The sequence below is a fragment of the Corvus cornix genome, chromosome 11 (assembly GCF_000738735.6).
Source record: "Corvus cornix cornix isolate S_Up_H32 chromosome 11, ASM73873v5, whole genome shotgun sequence".
Lineage (NCBI taxonomy): Eukaryota > Metazoa > Chordata > Aves > Passeriformes > Corvidae > Corvus > Corvus cornix.
The window spans coordinates 1367108-1388626 of NC_046341.1; the positions used below are offsets into that span (position 1 = coordinate 1367108).

General features: G+C 53.6%; 1 protein-coding gene across 4 annotated transcripts in view; it reads right to left on the reverse strand.

Annotated features, from left to right (window-relative positions):
- The window catches only part of ACSF3 (acyl-CoA synthetase family member 3), a 51550-nt gene that overhangs the window by 22240 nt on the left and 7791 nt on the right, over nucleotides 1–21519 (reverse strand). For all 4 annotated transcript variants that reach the window (XM_039558345.1, XM_039558343.1, XM_019288327.2 and 1 more), the window contains exons 4-6: nucleotides 15248–15402; nucleotides 14675–14820; nucleotides 8834–8946 (exon numbers count right to left, since the gene is read on the reverse strand). In XM_039558345.1, coding sequence (XP_039414279.1) covers nucleotides 8834–8946; nucleotides 14675–14820; nucleotides 15248–15402 — 414 coding nt within the window. The remainder of the gene's footprint in view (nucleotides 1–8833; nucleotides 8947–14674; nucleotides 14821–15247; nucleotides 15403–21519) is intronic.

Below are 21519 nucleotides of genomic sequence, written 5' to 3' on the forward strand. Positions count from 1 at the left end.
GTGAGCACCAAAGGCTGTGGGTCAGAGCATCACCTCTCAGCAGGGACCTTAAAAAGGGACCTTACAACTCCATGAAGCAAAAGCACTTCGACTTGTGGGAAGGAAAGAAATGCTTCTGCAGCCCTGCCTCCTCCTGCTGTGCTGCTCAGCTTGGAAGTGCTTGGCATTTTTCCCCACCTTGTAAATAAATGATTACTGTGATCAAAATAATTAAGCAACTGAGCCCTTAAGTGACTAATAGAAGACAATAATTTATATATGTGAGGTTTATGGAAGTGACGGAGCCCTTTTAGCTCTTCTGCCAGAGAAGGAACTTTTTCCTGGTGTTTGTTGGGCTTTTTTAACGTCCCAGAGCACAGAAATGATACAAAGCCTGAAGGACTGATCCAGCTTGGGCTGATCCAAGGTCAGGCTGTGGAGCACAGATGCCCTGCCAGGCTCCTCACTCCTCTGCTGGAGCTTAACTGCCACCAGCACCTCCAGACACCTCCCTGTCCCCTCAATCACCCCTTCAAGGCTTTGGTGGCCCAGAGCCTTGTCCCAGAATCCCAGGACCACTGAGGTTGGAAAAGACCTCCAGGATCATTGAGTCCAACCTGTGCCCCATCCCCACCTTGTCCCCAGCCCAGAGCACTCAGTGCCACCTCCAGCCCTTCCTGGGACACCTCCAGGGATGGGCACTCCAAACCTCCCTGGGCACTTCCAAGGCCTGAGCTCCCTTTCCATGGGGAAATTCCTGCTGCTGTCCACCCTGAGCCTCCCTGGCCCAGCCTGAGGCCGTTCCCTCTCCTCCTGTCCCTGTTCCCTGGGAGCAGAGCCCGACCCCCCCGGCTGCCCCCTCCTGTCAGGGACTTGTGCAGAGCCACAAGGTCCCCCCTGAGCCTCCTTTGCTCCAGGCTGAACACAGCATCCAACAGCTCAGCCCCTGCTGACCTGGAGAGAGCAGGGCAGCTCCAGGCTTGGCCCAGACTCTGCTTTTCCAGCTCACACCACATCCAGATCTGGGGTGGGAGGTGAGGACATGCTCACCTGCCTCCTAAAGGAAGCTGGAGACAATAATCTGCTTGCCAGTGCCTTCAATCACCGTCTCCCAGGGCCATACTGGAATGGATGTCCTAGGACTGTGAGGTTTGTTAGAGCATTACCAAATTCCCAGGCAGTCTGAACTTCCCTGCACATTCCTAATTAAAAATTCCCTGCTAAGTTGCCTGTTTTTGTAAAGGCATTATCGTTCCTCGGAGCTCTGTGTCCTGCAGCATCCACACAAGCCTGGCAGGAGGCAATTTAGACACAGAACAATTTTCCTCCTGCTGGAAAAAGGCAGATTTCTGCTCCTCGGGGACACAGCACAGAGAGAGTAAGGAAAAAATAAAACCCAAACCTAAAAACCCCAAGCTCAGGCTGTAATCTGCGAGGCCACATTTCACATCTGTTTTTGCAATGTTAACTTTTATAAAAGGGCTGGGAATAACACAATCCATTTACTTTTCATTTTGGAGAGTTATAAATTTAAAAGCAAGGCTGGTGCACAGTGGAGCTGGAACACTGAAACTTGTTTTCAAGCAACCCAACCCTCTACTTACAGCAAACGTTGCTCCACAGAAAACAAAAGTGATTGTCTATATTTTTAGGCAATACTGATTTTTTTAAGTTACCAGCCTGATTAGCTCCAGATGATCCCAAAAGCACAACAGAAAACAAGCCAAGTTTGGGAAAGGTCAGTCCTCCCCACAATTGCTCCGTGGACACAAAACTTCTTGATCTATATTAACACCATAAATTAAATGTGTAACACTATTGCAGAGATGCCAACAGCTCTCCACGCTGCTGCTCTCATCCCTGTCGTTCACAGGCTTCTCGGGATAATAAATGAGGTGAGATGTCAGCACATCTTCCCACTCCCCCGGCCCTCCTTGTTAGGGGAAGGCTCCTGATGTGCCCTCGCGCCGATTCCGGGCCCGGGGCAGGCAGAGGACCAGGCAAGGACTCAATTAGTGGCCCACCTTTGGTTTGGTTTCCATCAGCCTCCCCTAAAAGTGGCGGTGGGGAGGCTCTGATGAGCTGTGGCTGCACACACGCCGCCCCACAACCTCTAATTGCTTCCCATGCTGAGCCAGCCCCTGCTCCCCTTGGCTGCAAGAGCTCTGGGACAGAGACTGCTCCTCTTCCTTCAGCACCTCCCCACCATGTCCAGGGTTCTTCCACAAACATCCCAAATCTTCCCTCAGCTACAAAGAGCAATATTCTAGTGGAAGGTGTCTCTGCCCATGGAACGAGGTAAGCTCCATCCTTCCAACCCAAACCAGTCTGGGATTCTATGGAAGAATAAAACAACAATAGAGAGATTAACAGAGACCCTGAGGGGTGCTGTGACAAAGGTGAGCTCAAAGGAAACACTTGTGGAAAGAGGCTTCTTCTTGACAGATGGACTCAACTTCCATGTGCAAGGAAATGCTCTCCTGGGATCGAGGCTGTCCCTGTGATGGAAGAGTTTCCAGCTGAGAAACAAGGGGATGTGATGCTACTGCAACCTCTGCCTCCACTTCTACTACCAGGAAGAAATAAATAGAGCGATGGCCACAAATAAAAAAAAAAATCAGAGGGCAGACAGAAAGAAGGAAGGAGATATAAATACATCTGAGAATGGAATCAATGCCCAGGTTGAGTAAGGAACTGGATGTGATCAATGAGAAGCAGTTAAAATGTTTATACAGGAACAAAAGCAGCCTGGGCAACAAAGTGGAGACTCTTGAATTACTTGGGCAGGACACAAAACAGGATCCTGAGGAGATGAGAGAAATATGGGGAAACAAAAATGGTAATTGGAACAGACACAAGTGCAGTGTCCAGCACTGCGAGGGCTTTGGAAGGAGGTTTTGGAAGAAGCCGAGGCAAATGGAAAATGGGAATAAATGCAGAGTGTTTTCACCAAAGGTGGATCGTGCCAGAAATCCCAAGGGTTGGGGTTGAAGATAGAAGAAAAGCTGCAGATCTAATCCAGACTGCCTTCAACAACACACTGCCCACACTCCCTGATGGAAGAGATCAGGGAGCTGAGGAAAAGCTGCTCGTGAGAGATGGAATGGGGATGCTGGAGGTAAAGTCCACCATTGAGGTACCAATACATGAGGATGGGGTAGAGCAGGGACAAGAAAACCTGCGGAGAACTGAAGGAGAGCTGTTCTGGAAGTGCAGGAGCACTGAGGACAAAGAATGAACGGGCCTAGGCTGAGGTCTGGTTGGGATAGGAAAGGAACAACACAAGTGTTCCGTTGGTTGTTCCTCTGGGACAGCCAGAGACAGGACTCCCCAGGCCAGGCAATCACATCTTGGCTGTACCTGGCCATTCTCAGGAACGCCAGGCACGGCTGGCACGTGCCCATCTCTGGCCTTCAGAGAAGAGCCAGGTACAGTCACACCACATGTCATGGAATAACTGGCTGGATGAGGAGTATTCCACAGGGAAACACGTGCCAAGTACCCAGACCCACACCTCCCACGGGCAGCAGCCACGGGGGTGCCCACTCCTCCAAGACGACCCTGGCAGCTCCCTGGGCACCTCCCCACAGGTTCTCCAGAGATCTGGGACGAACACAAGCGAGGTGGAGCCGCTCCTGGTCTCCTCCACAGGGACATCAATGGCCAAGAGCTGCAGTCACAACCACGGGTGACAGTGCCAGCTGCCCCCAGCCCCGCCGAGGTGCTGGCAACCAGCAGCAAGCTGTGAGCAGATGGCACAGACACGGGGGGCACGGGGAGGAGGGGACAGAGATGCTGGTGGCTTTGGGGAGGGACGGCCACAGCCGAGCCGGTTCCCATCCAGGACGACAGCTTGCATATGGATAAACAACGAGATAATTACAACCTTTGGAAGGGGGGGAAGCCCACGGCACAGCGTCCTCCTGCTGCCAGCTCCTGCAAGCCATCCGTCCCCACGCTCCCTCTGCAGCCTCTGCACGAGGCAATTGCTCGCCATAAAAGCCCTGGCTACAGCCCTGCCTTGGCTACAGCTGTGAAGCCATTTAGCTATTGATAGCCCCCCATTGTCAGCACCAGGGTTGGGCTTTCGTGAGAGAGAGCAATTTGGGAAAGATGAAAAAAAAAAAAAAAGAGAAATCCAACAAAAATGACAACCCAAAAAACCCAACAAACAAACAAGCAAAGACGGAGAGAGACAATACCCGACAGCTTGCAGGGTTTCCAGGCCTCTGCCAGCTGGGAAGCTGAGCGTATGAAATATGCATTGCACTGAACAAAGCAAACTGAAACGTTCAGAGCTGGAGAGCTGTAACCCTTTCCTGGGCGCCACAGCCACGGGGAGAGCTGCCAAAAATTCAGGGGAAAAAACCCCAGGGGAGGAAGCACTTGGGGCTGTGGGTAAGGATTACTGAGGCTGAACGGTCAGACGGGCTCCGCAGGCAGCTGCCTGAGGAAGGGGGAAAGCTGAGGAACTGCTTTGGATGCCAGTGGCTCCTGGAGCAAGATGTGGGATGACTCCAAGCAGGCAAAGCTGTGCTGTCCCTGACACCCACTTCCACACCTCTGCTCCCCAGGGAGGTGTGGGAGGAGAAGCATTCCTGCCAGCACTCCCAGGACAGCATCCCTGCGGGGGCCCAGCTGTGTCCCCGCACTGCTGCACCGGCAGGGCAGGCAGGCACTGGGACTGCCATGGGACTGCCACCTCCTGCCCACGCCGGCCTGCCACAGGCGTCCCCAGGCTGCTGCGCATCCTCGGCTGAACAGACGGAGCAGTGAGTGGATCTGCCAGGCTGGAGCACCTTGTCTGGGTGCTGGCAGTCCCGGTGCAGCCTCAGGCAGCCTGAGCCTCGTGGCTCTGTGTCAGCTCCGCAAGCCAGCGCAAGGTGCAAAACACCCGGAGGAAGCAGCACAAGAGTGGCTGGAAACCTGAGCAAATGGGATGGACGGAGCACAGGGCTCCTGAGATGTGAGGAGACGGAAGGGCTGGAGCACGTGCGGGAAAGGAATCCAGCACTCCAATCAAGGGACACGGGAGAAAATGCAGGGAAGAACAGAGATCCAGCGAACTTTCAGCTAAGTGGATTATTGATCTTCAGGGTGTGCCAGGAACCAGCTTTGCAAATTACAGCAGTCCCCTGCTGCAAGCTCAGGCAGTTACCGGATGGCAGAGCAGGAACGCTCCCCTGCTCCCTGCTCCTGCCACCCACACGCTTCCTCCTCTCCTCCTCCTCCGCCGCAGCTCCTGTTTGGATCGCACGTGTCCAAAGGGCGCCGGCACGAAAGGAAAGGGAGCGATGCCCCAGCCTAACGGGAGAGACGGGGTTAGTGGGGAAGGAACAGCTCGGAGAACGCCTGCTGTGCCGGGAGCAGGAGGCAGAACTCAGCCCAACGCGAGTGGGGAAGGCGCTGACCTTGCGAGGCTACGCAGACAATTCCCTTGGCAAAGGCAGCGCTCTCTGCTCGATGTCAGGAGGGCTCTGCAGGCACAGCCGAGGTGTGAACGCCTCGCAGATTGCCCTGACAGTGCCTCAGCCCCGGCACAGAGATCACCTGCTCACAGGAGCCCGGGCAGGAGAGATGGCTCAGAGCCCAGCTCCTGCTGGGGTGCTCAGCATCCCCCTGGATCAGCCCCATGGTGCCTGAATCATGGAATCACAGAATATCCTGGGCTGGAAGGGACTCACAGGATCATCAATCCAAGCCCTGTCCCTGCACAGACACCCCAACAACCCCACCCTGGGCATCCCTGGCAGCGCTGTCCAAACGCTCCTGGAGCTCTGGCAGCCTCGGGGCCGTGCCCATTCCCTGGGGAGCCTGGGCAGTGCCCAGCACCCTCTGGGGGAAGAACCTTTTCCCGATCTCCAACCTAAACCTCCCCTTGTCCAACTCTGGCCGTTCCCTGGGTCCCGTCACAGGCCACCAGAGGGAAGAGATCGATACCAGCCCTTCTGCTGCCCCTCACGAGGACGTTGAAGACCCCTGAGGTCGCCCCTCAGTCTCCTCCAGCCCTCAGCCACTGTAAGGTTCAGAGCCCTCCTGCAAGAGAGACAAGGAAGGAGGAGGCAAGGAAAAGGCCATGTGGCACAGGCAGGTGACACCAAGCAGCTCTTCCCATCCCTGGGACAGCCCCTCTGCCGTGGAGGAGCTGATTTAAACAAAGCCAGGCCTTTCTCGGACCGCTGGAGCGTGATGAGCGCTCGGACTGTCAGATCCGCCTTGTTTTAAATAAATTCCACTGACGCTGTCTCTCCTGACATGAATTATTAACCAAGCATGATGCACACAGCGCCAGCAGCAGCGTCTGGGGCAGGCACTGAGCAGGTGAGGCTGTGCCTGGGACCGCAGGTGTGAGGCACTGGAATTCCAGCATCCCTGGGAGCAGAGGTGTTGTCACCACGGCTGCCACCTGCCTGCCCGTGTGGTCACACCAGGGAAAGTCACACTCCATGCCCAGGGCATATAAAACCCAAACTCCTGGCACCTCCTGGCATCCATCTGTGCCAACACACGCTGGGAGCAGGGACTGTTTTTCCCACCTTGTGACAGTCCCAGGGACAGAGGCAGCTGGCTCTGCTCTGCTCCTGGAAACGCTGTGGATGTCCTGGAGGTACCCAGCCAGCCACTCTCTCCTAGAGTGGCCCAAACAGATGGGACCATTGCTCTCCCTCCAGCCTGAAGGAACCGCCAGTTAGGCTGGGCAGAGAGGAATGGTGGGTGAGATGGGGACAGCTTTTCAGAGAGGGACCAACCCATGAGCCAATGCCCAGAGGCAAATTACCACCTCCCCACACCCTCCCCGGCTGATGACTTGAGAATTCACCAGAACATCCAAAAGGTCCCTGAGGGAGAGCCTGACGGAAAGCAACCATCAGCAAGGGGCAGGGAGCCAACGGCAGCACTGGTGGGAGCTCCTGGAAGATTTGTGAGCCATGGGTATGGACCTCAGCCACCCACACTGGGGGCTGCAGGGTGCCTGTGAGAAATCACCAGGATAAAGGGCAATTCCTCTCCCCCAAAATAAACCCAAGCAGCCTGAAGCCAGAGGAAAGAGAAGAGTTATGTGAACTCCAGCTCTGTGAAGCCCTGAGGAGGTGCTGGGCTCCCAGCACCAGACACAGATCATCTGGGCTCCCCTTCTCTGGTCACTCAGTGCAATGAGAAGGAAGGGGAAGGAGTACTGAGCAGAAAAAATAACATTCCATATTTTTTCCTCTCATAATTCAGTAGAACAACATCCACATTTCATCCTGGAAGGAGCTGCACTTTGGGGATTCTGGTGTCTGAGACCTAATTTGTAAAGTGCCCAGGGATCCCTGAGGGGAAAAAAGCATTATAGGATCATTATTAAAAGGGACACGTTATATTTCATGTCTCGGTTCCACACAAGTGGGAAAAAAAGGCCAAGAACAAACTCTGGGATCAGAGGACAAACCTGTGAAACATAACACTCATCCAGGAAGTGACAAGAACAGGACACGGGGAGTCTCCTGCTTTGCCCACTGCTCGGCCACACCACAGCAGTGACACAGAGTAAGGAGCAGCAAAGAGGGTTTTTTTAATAAAAGCCACAATCGTGGTCCCTCTCAGCTGTCCCCTGGGCTGTTTTAAAGGTCTGGGGTGGATCCAGCTCTTACAGCTTCAGAACATAGAACACATCCCGAGCACAACCCACTCATGGGGCTGCCCACGGTCCCGCTGGCTCCTCCACCTGCCACCAGATAATTTAGACAAAAAAAAAGGGTTTTTTGAGCCTCTCAGCAGTGCTCACACCAGCAGTGTCTCTGGCACAGCCCAGGAAGCTCCTTCCAAGCCCTCAGTAGTAGGTGGCTGGATGAGAAGCCATTTCCCAGGGCAGTGAGTGAAGGAACCTATTTCAGGTTGAATCTCACAGCTGCCCATGTCCCACCCATGCGCTGTCACTGCCGGGGTCACTTCTCTCACACACAGCATTTATCTGCTCAGCCAAGCCCTGACATCACCGGGCATGGATCTGCCAGAGCAGCACAACACCCACAGTGAGGGTGTGGAGGGGAGGTGGCAGGAAGGCAGACCCTGCTCAGCCACTTCTGTGGGAAGAGACAGCCTGGACCTTGGGCCGGGGCTGCTGCTGCAGCAGGGAACACTCAGCACCCCAGTACAGGGGGAGATTATGCTTCCCCATCCCACATACCTGCGACCTCTGGCACACCAGAACTGCAGGTGCAGGCATCATGTGGAGCTTAGAATGGAGCTGGACTTCCATGGAAACCCGATGGGTTCCCCCCAGTGCTGTTTTCAAAATGAGTGCAACCCTCAAGGCCAGGCCTGCTCTTTCAATCACAGAATCATGGAAAGGTTGGGTTGGGAGGGACCTTAAAGCTCACCTTGTTCCATGGGCAGGGATCTTCCACTAGACCTGGTCTTCAGAATGAAATAGAGTAGGTTTAGATTGGATATTGGGAAGGAATTCTTCCCTGTGAAGGTGGGGAGGCCTTGGCACAGGGTGCCCAGAGAAGCTGTGGCTGCCCCTGGATCCCTGGAAGTGTCCAAGGCAAGGTTGGATGGGGCTTGGAGCAACCTGGGACAGTGGAAGGTGTCCCTGCCCACGGCAGGAGGTGGCACTGGATGAGCCTTAAGGTCCCTTCCAGCACAAACCATTCCATGATTGTATGGACAGCACTTGTACAGTCCTTAAAGTACCACGGCTATAGGAACCCACAAAAACAGTACAAGAGACTCAGTGATACAGAGCTCCTGGGAATTAGAGCAGCACAAGCCTCAGTCCTCAGGGTTTCAGAGGGCTGGGAAGGAGAGAACTTTCCCTGAACAAAGACCTTTCCAAAGGGAAGCAGCAGAGAAGACAGCTGAGCAGTACCTGTGTGCTGTTTTCATCCCCCTGAGCGTGGATGGTGTAGGACCAAGCGCCGTCCCTCAGGGTCTCGCCGGCAATGCGCACCTCCACGCCAGGGAGCGGGGTGCCCACAGAACCTGCGGAGGAGAACAGCATGGAAATGGTGCCCAGACTCTGGGAAACCACAAAATCAGGGATGCAAAAGAGCAGCTGCTCGTCTGTCAGTGGCATCTGTGGGCTGTGCTGGCACTGAAGAACCTCCTAGCGGGGGGTGTCCTTCAGGAAGGCATCGATCCCACCGTGTGTCTGCATGGAAGTGTCAGGGAGGTGCTGCCGTTGGCTGAGCAGGCAGTGCTGGGAATGCCTCTGAACACAAACGTGTCTCAGCCCCGAACAGTCTCTCTTGGCCACTCTTTGAAGACATCTGTACAGCTTCAGAGCTCAGGAATGAAGCTGTTTCTTTTTTTTTTAAAAAAAAAAAAAGAAAGGCACCACAAAACCTACACAAAGCTGTGAAAAGCGAGAGCACAGCGATTGCTCCTCTGCAGCCTGCACCTGACAGGGGAGGCAAAGGCTTAGCAGCTGAGAATTGCCAGGGATTATCTCAGTTTTAGGAAACATCAATACACTGGAGACAAAACATCACAGGAGAAAAGCAGGGATCAAAACCACCCTGTTCTTCCACAGGTTTCAATTTCAAAGCCAAGGAGCTGACACTGTCACAACTACCACAACTGAGCTGCAAGCTGGGTCTGTGACCCAGAGCTCCCCGACCTGCAGCATTCCCACCCCCTGGTTTAGTGCCTATTCTTCCTGGGGAGCACCTGAAAGCTCAGCAGAGAGGGCAGCTGTGTTCCTGTGACCTGTGGGATGGGCAGCTGCTGCCTCAGCAGGCCTCGCTCGGCATCTTGATGGCACGAGATGGCTCCTGTGGCAGAATGGGGCCTGTGACCTTCATCCCCTGGGAGCAGGGAGAGGGACAGCAGCTCACAGCAACCTGTGGCTCAGCAGGTCTGGACAGGACTGAGTTTCAATTGCAGAAGGACTTTTCACAAGGGCCTGGAGTGACAGGACAAGGGGAATGGCTTCCCACTGCCAGAGGGCAGGGAGAGATGGGATATCAGGGAGAAATCCTTCCTTGTGAGGGTGGGCAGGCCCTGGCACAGGGTGCCCAGAGAAGCTGTGGCTGCCCCTGGATCCCTGGCAGTGCCCAAGGCCGGACTGGATGGGGCTTGGAGCACCCTGGGATAGTGGAAGCTGTCCCTGCCCAGGGCAGGGGGGATGGAACAAGATGAGCTTTAAGATCCCTTCCAAACCAAACCATTCTGTGATTCTCTAAGTCGGTAACTGTGCTCTTTATCTTAAAGGATGATCAATTCTTTTCCCCTGGAGTGCCTCCAGTTGATGCTTTCCAGGTCTGCCAGGATCACCTTGACACTGGGAATTCTCTAGAGCAGGGAGTGCAAGACCTGGAGCTCAGCCCTGTCTTCCTCTTGTCACTTGTATTTCAGGCATTTGGGTTCAAGTGGCATTTTCCCTGTCCTGCTCTCATCCTCCCGTTGAAGCCCTGGAGATCTGCTATCCGTGACATCATGATTTTGTCTGCTACATTGGTCAGTTGCCATGGAAATGGATATGTCGTCGTAGCCCAGATTTATGGCATCCCTGCAGGATCAGCCAAGAGCAGATGGGCTATGAGGGAGTGAGATTTTATTGCAGCGAAACTACCCGAACAATTAGCGAATCTGGCTGGAAATAAACACAAAGCGACGTGGCAGCTCCGTGATCCGTGTCTGCTCCGCTCCAAACTGCCTCTGGCATTCCGGTCAGCCAGCACAGCCAGGTCCTCCCCTCACCACCAGCACCCCTGGGCTGCTCCCACCTCCAGGCCACACACTGCCAGGACTCAGAGACAGAGGGTTGCAGCAGGGGAAGGAAGGAGCCACGAGCCAGAAGTGCCCTGAGCTACCGTGTCGAGGTATTTATGGAACCAGAGAATCACAGAAGTTGGATCCCACAAGGATCATCAAGTCCAGCTCCTGGCTCTGCACAGGCCAACCCTAAAAATCACACCATATGTGTTACAAACAATCTTGCACCTGCCATGGGAGGCTCCAAGAGGCCTCAAAGCAAATAACAAGTCATGGAAAACACCCTCAGTGTCGCATGGAAGGCTGCTGGAGCCACCTTCTAAACCTCTGTGGGAACGGTTTCTCCAGGGTGAGAAACACCGTGTGTGAACAGACTCCAATTTGCCCACAAGACGTGGCACGTTTGTGGGCAGGCACCACAAAGTCAGTCCTGGAAAGCTCAGGGAGGGAGCAGAAACCAATGCAAGGAACTGCCAAGGGCTCTCACAGACTTGGAATTTTTCAAATCAAGATCAGCCTGATGCCTTCCCAGAAGATGCTTCTTCCCTGGATGCAAGCTGCAGACCTCAACATGGAAATGGGCAGTGACTCATGGGCAGCAGGACTCCAGGATTAGTGCCCACTGCTGCTCCCAGCCCTTGGGAATGAGACACCAAAGATCAGCACAGCGCTGGCACATCTGAAGGCACAGAGGAGGTGACGTGTTCCCCACAGTGTTTCAGATCACAGCTACTAACACAGCCCCACCAATGCCTCTCCTACTGGGCTAAAATAAAACCAGCATGTAAAACAAGTCCCTGGTGGAGAGCTGCTTCCTTATGTTTCTGTCTGGAGAAGCTTTTCTGGTATTTAGGGAAAACGACAAACTTTGAAATCAACATCTGTAAAGGCTGAAAAAGCTCCTACCATTGATTAGAGCTCCACAAACCTGACAAGATTCATAGAATTTGTGCAAAAACAATGACTAGAGCTTCCCAGGCCCACCCACCGTGTCAAAATACACCCTGTGCCAACTCCAACAGGTCAGCAGAAATCTGGGCCCATCCCCAAAGGAACGGCCCCAGAGGTCCTGCCACAGCTGGGGTGATCAGAAGGGGGTCAGCACTCTGCACTGGCTTCCTTTTGTCCCCAGACATAATCCTGAGGGGAAACTGGGGAGAAATCCCTGCTCCTTCCCCTCTCCATCCCTCCAATTTGCAGGCTCCTGGATGTTAAGCGATGCTGGCGCCTCGCCCGCGGTGTCGAAGGGCTGCAGGCAGGAGGGGGTGACACCGTTCTTCTTTCACCCGTTCTCCTCTGTTTAAAAAAGTTGTCAGCTCTTCCCAGATCAATTTAATTGGCCCCGTGCTCTGTGTCCTTCGGTATCTGGGTAGCTCGGTGCTGTTCTGTGCTGCGGTGTCCCGGGAGGATCGGAACAGGCCAACGATAAGGCACTCAAGGATCTCACTGTCAACAATACACGGAGTCCCCGCTGTAGCAGCTATTAGCTGCCTCTGATCTAAACCTCCAATTAAAGTGGTGATTAGGCCCAGTGAGGCATTCTCCGGCCATGAATTATTCATCTCCCTTCACAGTAACAGCACCAGGGGGGATTAGAATGAGAGCTGGTGAAAACAGAGGCATTTTAAGCAGGGTTTTAACCATATACAAGCAAACATTTATCTTTCAAATCTTTCATCTTTGCTGCTTCTGGAAATTAAAGCTCCCACACCCCCATCCCTGTCCTTTCAGACCTGTGCTGTGGGTGGAGAGTGGGGACACATTGCTGGTGACACTGGTGGGGACACAGGCAGGGCGGGCAGGGTCCAAGGACTCAACCCTTCCCCTGCCACACCAAGTGTCTGGAAGAGGGCAAGGGAAGCCCCAGGATCTCTCCTCAGAGGCTCATGAATCATAGAATGGTTTGGAAAGGACTTTAAAGCTCATCCCATTCCACCCCTCTGCCCTGGGCAGGGACAGCTTCCACCAGCCCAGGTTGCTCCAAGCCCCATCCAACCTGGCCTTGGGCACTGCCAGGGATCCAGGGGCAGCCACAGCTTCTCTGGGCACCCTGTGCCAGGGCCTCACCACCCTCACAAACAATAATTTCTTACTAATACCTAATCTAAACCTAAATTTAAGTGGGAAGCCATTCCCCCTTGTCCTGTCACTCCAGACCCTTGTCCAAAGTCCCTCCTCATCTTCCTTGTAGGCTCTTTCACGAACTGGAAGGCCACCATTAGGTCACCCCAAAGCTTCTCTTCTCCAGGCTGAACAATCCCAATTCTGCCAGCAGAGCTGCTCCATCCCTCTGATCACCCTGGTGCCTCCTCTGGGCTCACTCCAACAGGTCAAAGCACTAGAGAAGGACGTGTGCTGCTCCCACTCCAGGAGGAATCCTCTGGCAGATGTCCTCTGGTCCCAGCCCACCATCAGCTGACTCTGGGATGCTCTGTGGTACCTGGTGACCTCCTACCCAGCCTCTAACAGGGCACTAGATCAAAAGCTTTTTCACAGCTCCAGTAAATTATGCCTCAGCTTCACCCATCTGCTTCCCAGCTGACGCTTCCTGAAATAAATTAATCAAGCCTATTCAATTATAGCCTCCTTTCTGTACGGTCTCTTGCTGATCCCCACCTTTGTGAGACACTTCTCTCCCCTCTTGGGGCTGCAGGAGCTCCTGGATGGGGCTGGAGTGACAGTCCCCAGCCCCTCTGCTTTGGCTGCACAAGAGGATTTGTCCCCAGGTCCCCTGCAGACCCCGGGATCCACAGGGATGCTGCCTCAGGAGCACGGCCACCAGCTCTGGGGCAGGAGCTGCCCTTCTGGGTGCCAACTTCTGCATTGCCATGTTGCCTTCAGTCTTATTTCTTTTCTCTTTTAGTCCCCTGGGATATGTCTGGAGTCTCCACTCATTTTCCCTCATGAAAATCAATAAAAAGCAAATATAAGCAGGCCACAGGGGCAGTGAAATGCTCCCTGCCCTGTCAGCCTGGGGTGTGGGGCTCACACACAGCTCGAGCTCCTGCAGATGGGAGTCTTGTCTTTCCTGCCTGCTTCCCTCTCCTGCCTGCAGGGATGGGGCTGCTGGAGGAAGATAAAAGTGGCTGAGGTGGGGTGAGGGAATGACAGTTACCCTGCAAAAGTAAAACAGAGTTTGGATTTCAAGCTGTTCTCAGGCTGAGGAGTCAACGAGGGGGAGTTTTGGCTTCTCCTCTCCCTGCGTGACCCCTGCGGGACCCAGCTTCTGCACCCCATGGGATTGGGGTGCTGTGGGAAGCTGTGACACCCAGGACACCCCCTGGGGTAACACCAGTTCCCCAGGAGGCTGCATATGGTGCCACGCCTGCACAGACAGCCTGTGGGGAGGCAGGTGGCACAGGGTGGGCACACAGATGGTCACGCTCCAACCACAGGGAGAGTGGGGGCATTTTATATTTGCAATGTCTCAGATCAATTTATTTCTAGGTTCCAGAAAGTACAGCCATGGAGAGGAATCACAAAGTGTAGCTCAGAGAAGGGGGGGAAGACAAGGAGAGAACAGGCCCAGAGTGTACAGAGAGGTGTGACAATTTTGAATTCCTGAAGAGGCAAGAAACAGGCACTAAAATAAGAGTGAGCAGACGTCCTATTTTAAGTGTTCAGCACTGATGGGTTGGGCAACCATTGCTGTGGGGAGAATCCTGTGTGACACCACCCAGAAACACAACTCCAGGCAGCAGGAGCTGAAGAAACACTCCTTCAATTCACCGAGATTTTGGAAGTAATAAAGCATCAGTCTGGAGTGTGCCAGCCTGGTCAGGCCAGTGGGCACCACTGCCAGCTCTGCACACACAACTTTGATCCCTAGGAAACCCAGCAGCCACTTCCCACACACCCATGTCCTGGCTTCCCAGTGCCAATTCCCAGCATCCTTGTTCCTACTGTGGCCTCTCCTCACTCATGTGCAGAGCAAACCCCAGACCACTTCCCAGCAAACGCCTCCAAACAGGGGGCACCCTCTGGAGACTCCTACCTGGGACACGGATTCCATGCAAAGGGTTAGAAAGCGCCATGCCAATCTCAGTCATCCCATACCTCTCCAGCAAGGTGTGCCCCGTGATGCTCTTCCACTTCTCCAGGACAGGCACAGGCAGGGCTGCTGAGCCTGACACCATTAACCTGCACAGGGAAAGCCCAGGCAATAAGGGAGTATCCAAGATCACCATTGCTGCAGGGAACGTGCAGCCTGACACGGGGGCACAAAAAGCTCTACGTAAAACCTGAAGCCCCAGGAGGTTTTTAACCAGTACCAAAGATGTCCCTCACACTCTCTGCTTGACATGGGGTTTAAGTTAAGCAGGACAGCCTCTTAAAAGAGATGCTGGAGTACAAGGCTGGGCTGCAGGACAGAGTCCTCAGCCGTGTGTTACACAGGGTGACACACATAACGAGCCCCTGCTGGCTTTCCCATGCAAGAGTGGCTCATAATTAAATAATGTCACCCTTGTTCCTGTCAAAGAGACACCAAAGCACAACAACCAGCACTGAAAGAGGTGATGCTGAGAGGAAAACCTGGAGCATCCAGTGAGCCACACAGCTCACCCACCTGATGTTCTCCTGGCAAAAGGCACGCACGAAATCCTGCACTTGGGGCTGGGTGAAATGCTTGTCGTAATATTCCATCAGCTTGGCATAGATGGTGGGCACTGCCATGAACACACTGACACGGGGAGCTTCAGAACTCAGGAGCTTCTCCCACACCTAGGAAGGAAGGGAACACACATGGATGAAAACACTCCTTTGCTGTCTAAGATTTCATGGCAGTACAGCTGGAAGCTCTTGTGTGCCCCTCATCCCTGTCCAGAACAAGTTCCCAACTTTCATCACGCCCCTATTTCCCAAAGCACAGTGTTCAGATCTCATCCCACCAGTGGATCCCCCACCCACCAGCACACTCATGAGATGATGGAAATGGCATTTTTTAGTCCTGTCATGTGGGAATAATGTTCTTCAGCTAACCTGTGGGAACTATGAATGGGGACAAATTCCAGCAGCCAGCTCTGCTGGGACGCGGACAAAGACACCTCTGGGATGAGCAGCCAGCCACGGGTCAGAGCCACAGATGTCACAACTGAGCCCATTCCTCCCACACTTCACCACCCTCCCCCCCAGGTAAGCTCTTCCCAAGACAGGAGCGATCCAAAGCCATCAATAAATCAGAGGCCCCGCTGACGGCGCCTCTGTCCCCGCGCTCCGGTCCCTGCCCCGCCGGTGACAAATGTATTCCCTAACAGCTCCTGACACCGAGCGCTGCCTCGGCGCTCCCCGCGCACGCTCAGCCGCACACGAGCGAGGCAAGGCAGGGATTGATTGAAGGTGAGCCAGGGATTCTCCTTCATGCTGTCACTCTGCCCCTTCCCTCCGTTCTGCTCGCTCGGGCTCCGTTTCATCCCTTTCTCCTTGGCTGCGCCGGCGCCGCCTCCCCCCGCATCTCGCACTCCACTGCTCCAGAACAATCGGCTCCTAAAAACCCCTCCCAGCACCGGGTGGTTGATGTTAAAGAGCAGGACACGTCCACAAAGGCACCGTCCCACCCAACAGGAGGGAGCTGATGCTGTCCCCAGCCCAGGGATGGCCCTCGGTGAGGAGAGGTGAATGCACAAGGTGGAAACCCACCGGACACCTTGGGAGGTGGGACATGAGCACTGCAAGATCCCCTGGGAAAGGGAAAGTAGAACTGGAATGTGACTTCCTGCACTGATGGGTGTTTTGCCCAGAGAAGGAACATTTCACTCCCTGCAGAAACCCACCTACCAGCAAGATCCCTACCAGCCAGATTAGGTAAAACTGCACTTAGAGGGGTCTAACCTCCCCCATGCTCCTCCCAGCCCCTTTTTTCCCCAATATCTTTCCCACTCTAGGCAGCAGGGTGGAGAAGGATCTCCCCAAAGCCAGGGCTGAATGGATCTGCTCTCCTCAGCCTGGTGCTCCCGAGAGCCACGGCTGTGGGCAGGGAAGGACGCGTGATGGCAAGCAGGGATCAGGACAGTGCCGAGGGGATTGAAGGGAAACAGCCGCTCAGGGGTTGTTCAGTCCTTGCTGTGGGAGTTTGTTTTGCCTTCCCAAGCCCCGAGCAGCTGTGGGAGCATAGGCAGACTTCCAGTCTGGCCATGCAGCAGAGTTTTTGTCACATGATTTTGGATTTGAAAAAACCCCAAAACCCATCTACACAGAGCAAGTCTCTCTTGCACCCCAGAGTCCCCTGTCCTCACATGCCAGCTCAACTCCTGCCAGAGATAAAATCCTCCCTCCTGCACTCCAGCCACGGAAGCAGCTTTTTCCACGTCAGTCCGGCTCGCCCAGCAACAGCCCCGTCCTGAGGATAAGCAGCTGCCTTTGGATTTGTGCCACCAGCTGCCGGGGCGAGCTGCTGACAGCCAAACCTCTCCACCTGCTCTGCTCCTGCTCAGCCAAATCTGGATCCTTCCCATGTGTTTTAGCAGGGCTAAGCCATGGTACAAAGCTGGCAGCTCCGAACGCTCCGCAGAGCCCGAGCTGGCCAGAGGACTTGGCATTGCCCAGCCTGCTGAAACAGCTATTGCTGGCTTCTAACTCTAACTCCATGCTCAGAGAGAAGGATTTGTGGGAAATCCTCGTTACCTGGGACTAATCAATCAACCCAGTGCAAGGGGCCAGCTTTGTCCTTCCAGCAGCTGGCGCGTTCCGAGAGCACTGGGCTTGGAGCAGCACAATCCATCTCCCCCTGTGCTATCCCGTGTCCCCATCACCACGTTAACTCCCAGTGCACAGGGTACTGGCAGCCCAAAACTCCCTTTTGGTTTGCTCACCTGATACCTCAGGCCTCCAAGCACTTTTAAAAAGCCCTGGATTCGGGAAGCAAACGTGGCACTGCGTGCCAGGGCAGCAGGGCTCTGCAAAGAAGGGAAGCAGCAGCCTTCCGATGCAATGTGCTCAGGAGATGGATCAAGATTCCTTTCAAGATAACCAAGGGCTAGAAACAAAAAGTTTCTCACTGCAAGAAAGCAAGAGTGGGAACAGCTTCCCACCAGCAATAACGGCAGTGAATGCTTCAGGTCAGGGCTGCCTGTGCCAGCAGAGAAGTGGGAGACCTAATGTTCCCAAGAGCCTTCCCGTCAGCATGACATTCCTGATTTTCCTCCCCTCCCACTGCTCAGAAGCATATAATGAGCTGGCCAGTGGGATTTTGCCATCATTAAAGGAAAAAAAAAGGAGAAAATGACACCAGTGGGTACAAAACAAGCGCAACAAGGCACAGCTGGGAGATTTTTCCCACGTATTTTTGCCAGCTCGCAGACGGTGAATGAGGATGGAGGAACATCCAAGCTGCTCCAAAGGGCAGTCAGTCCATACAGCAACCTTCCCAACCAGCCTCCAGACCTGCTAAGATCACCTGGAGGAAGAGATGTGAGCACAGAGGAGGAAAGGGAATGACTTTTCCCTTTACAGAGGGAGATGTGCAATGCCATGAACCAGCCAGAACCACCAAGTTCAATACCTGGGCATCTTCTCATGCAGAAGGAGAAGAGAAGGTGGCAAACCCCATGTAAGATTCTGGCTGATACAAGATTCCCAAAACCAGTCAGAAGAACTGCAAGATGTAAAGGAAGCAAATATCAGCATGGATTTTTCCATCAGCCCACAAACAGATCACAGGCAGCCCGTGGCGCTGCCTCTATTGACAGACACAACAGCTCCTCTCTTCTATAAAATTATTGTGCCATTTTCAGTTGTAATTGAATCTTTTTAAACCTTTTCAAAAATAACAATCCCTCTAATGCAAGGGTAACTCAGCCCTTTACTTCCCTTTCACTTGGGGAGATGGGTCTGTGTTTAGCATCAACCGCTGCCACGTGGGAAGCACCGTCGAGGAAAAGGGATGCCGGTGATTTTCGGAATGTCTGTGGCAGCAACAGGGCTGCGGCCAAACCAGCTGCTTGTTTGGTGAGACCTTGTGCCAAACAAGGGTGGGAAGCTCCTGTAACTCAACAGCAGCAGTGAAGGGACTGCAGGACCATGCACACACATCCAACACCAAATTATCCCAGAAAAGCAGATGGGCACGTAAGATGGGAGAGCACCAAGGGGAGCTCTGCTCTCTCCCAAGGACTGAGCCTCCAACACTTCAGGAGCAATATCCAGAGAGAGAGAAACATTCTTCTCTTCAAAGAGAAATCAGGCCCTCGGTGGCTTCGTCTCATGTTTGTTATAACCCCGAACTGTTTGTGCTCTGTGTGACTCTGGTTTTAATCATTTATTCATCAGCACAGTTTGATGGCCCCTCTGCATTCCAGGCTGAAGCTTTTAAACCCTTCCTACGCTGGAGGCATACTGAAAGGAGCAAGTGCTTTCCCTGGGACCTGGAAATATAAGTAAATATGACAGGCTCTGGTTCCATTTTTTATATTTCCCCACACACATCAAAAGCCATTACTTGGGAACAGATGCTGAGGACAGACGGCAGATCTGGGGAGATGGGAAAGAAAACCTCTAACTTTTTAAAGCCAGGTCTGTGAGAAGTGATCAAACATAATCCATTCACCAGTGACCTGCTCCTCCCTCCACCGACTCCTCTTTGAGTCTGAAATAAAATTACTCCTCTGAAGCCTCCCATTAACAGATGAAAAGACTTTCAGCCTCTCTCCAGCTGAAACTGGATGGGGGCCACGATCCCCAGCGTGCCTGGATGTTGGAGCTCAGGCTCCTCTGCTTGGATTTCTTTTCTTTTAAAAATAAACCAAAAGAGCTGCCCAGAGTGATGTGTGCAGAAGTGACAGATCCAGGGGAGAGCTCGGTGCAGTGCACGCTTTTCCTTCCCGGAGGCAACAGCGACTGCCGAGCCCTGGATCTCCCTGTGCAGCCCAGCCAAGGTAGAAAGCCCCAGCACCCAGCCCAGCCTGGCTCACACAGAGAACACCAGTGACAAGGACAAAGTTTGCTCCCAGATACAGCACAGGCTTTCCCGGCCTCCAGGAATTCAGGGCTGTGAGCACACGACGCAGCAGCGACCCCGGAGCAACACCTCCCACTCATCCTGTGCCAGGTCTGCAGCTCCCTCCCACCACGGGGAAAAGGTGCCACAGGGGACAGAATGTCAGGGGAAGCTTGTCCCAAATCACACACCATCTTTGGGCACGCAGCATTCCTACTTCCCTAGAAAGAAGGGTCCAAACAAGACGATTTTGATGGCTCTGAGTGCGACATTGTAAAACAGGGCATGGTTTTTAGAGGGCTTCATCCTCGGAGCACCTTAAGTCAGACAAGCAGCAAGGCTGGCACTGAAACAGCAGCTCTTGGAACTGCAGGGCAGGAAATCTGCATCTTGGCATATTTATCATGGAAGGGGTTGCAGGGCACAGCCAGGGCTGTCAGTGCACAGGCAGCACATCACAGCTCAAACCTGCCCAGCAGAGCCGAGCGGGCAGCACGCGCCACAACTGGGTCACCCGGAGTGGAGATTGCCACAAGAGGAATCTCTCCCATCACTCATCAGAGCAAGTTTCTTCCTTCAGGTTTCTGAATACTCTTATTTCCCACTCTGCACAAAAGCCTGGGAGACCTCCCAGGATCTGATCTCGTGTTTATCAACACAGAGAGCTGACAGGGAACCTTTTGCCATTAGAGCATCTTCCCCTCAAGGCAAAATCAGGGGTGTCCAAGGCAAAGACAAGCTCTTCCTGTTGTTCAAGCTCAAAATGAGTCCTCTTTGGCCAAAAACCACAGCAGAAGATCCTGCAAAGCAGACACTGACCTCACAGCTTGCTCCAAAACACTCCTGTCCAAAAGGTGTCTGGTCAGGAACAGGGACATCAGTGTGTGACTGTCACAGCAAGCACAGGGGACACTCAGCTTCCCCAGGTTTGTCTCTCCAGACTCACTGACATTCCCACAGAGCAATGGTCACACCACAGGCTGTGCCTGAACTGATGCAGGGAGGGACATGGAGGGAGGGACCCACTGGGAATGGATGCTCCAGAGGGTGCTCGGTGCAAGCCCCGATGCTCAGAGCCTTGGCCAGGAGGAAAAGGCTCACCCTGCACTCCGTCCTTAACAGAGACATTCATCTCTTCTCCTCTGGCCACCAAAGTGCACAAAACCAGCACAAACACAGCACCTTTAAAATTCCTACTCCTGGACAAGAAATTCCTACTCCAGCATCTGGGACAGGTCAGCAGCAGGTGAGAAATGCAAACAGGAACAGAGCAGCTGAAGAGTAAACTCAGCTTGGGAGCAGGTTATGGAGGGAGGATCGTGCAGGGGTGCTGAGGCTGCAGCTTGCTCTGGCTCCAGAGGAGGTTTCTGCCCTCCCAGTTCTCACTCCTGAAAACCAATAAAGCAATAAAACAGTAACACCACAGCCAGCCGTGCCCCACACAGCTGCTGGCAGAACACCCCTCAGGCTCACTGCTGTTCTCCTGCCTGCTCTGCACCCACCCCTGCTGAAAAGTCTCCCTCCACAGGCACCCCTGCCATTCCCAGTCCCAGAAGCACGGACAGGAGCACTGGATGCTGCTCCCACGGGCTCCAGGCAGCAGGAGGGCTCCCTGTGAAGACACTGCACCCCAAGGAGCACAGGCACCAGAGGACTCAGTACATCATGTACGAGTCAACTAATTCTGGAAACTAAGGGTCCATTTATAAACCCTTTATTAATAAATGATTAATAGATGCAGCCATATTTTTTAATAACTTGCAATAAAAAAATGCTACGAAAAGCTTAAGCAAGACAGTCTTAACAGATGGTGCTATAAAGTGAATTATAACATGTACAGTAGCTAGTGCAGAGTAATGGATGTCCTCATTTAATAAAAAGAATCTGATTTTATGCAGCAACTTTCA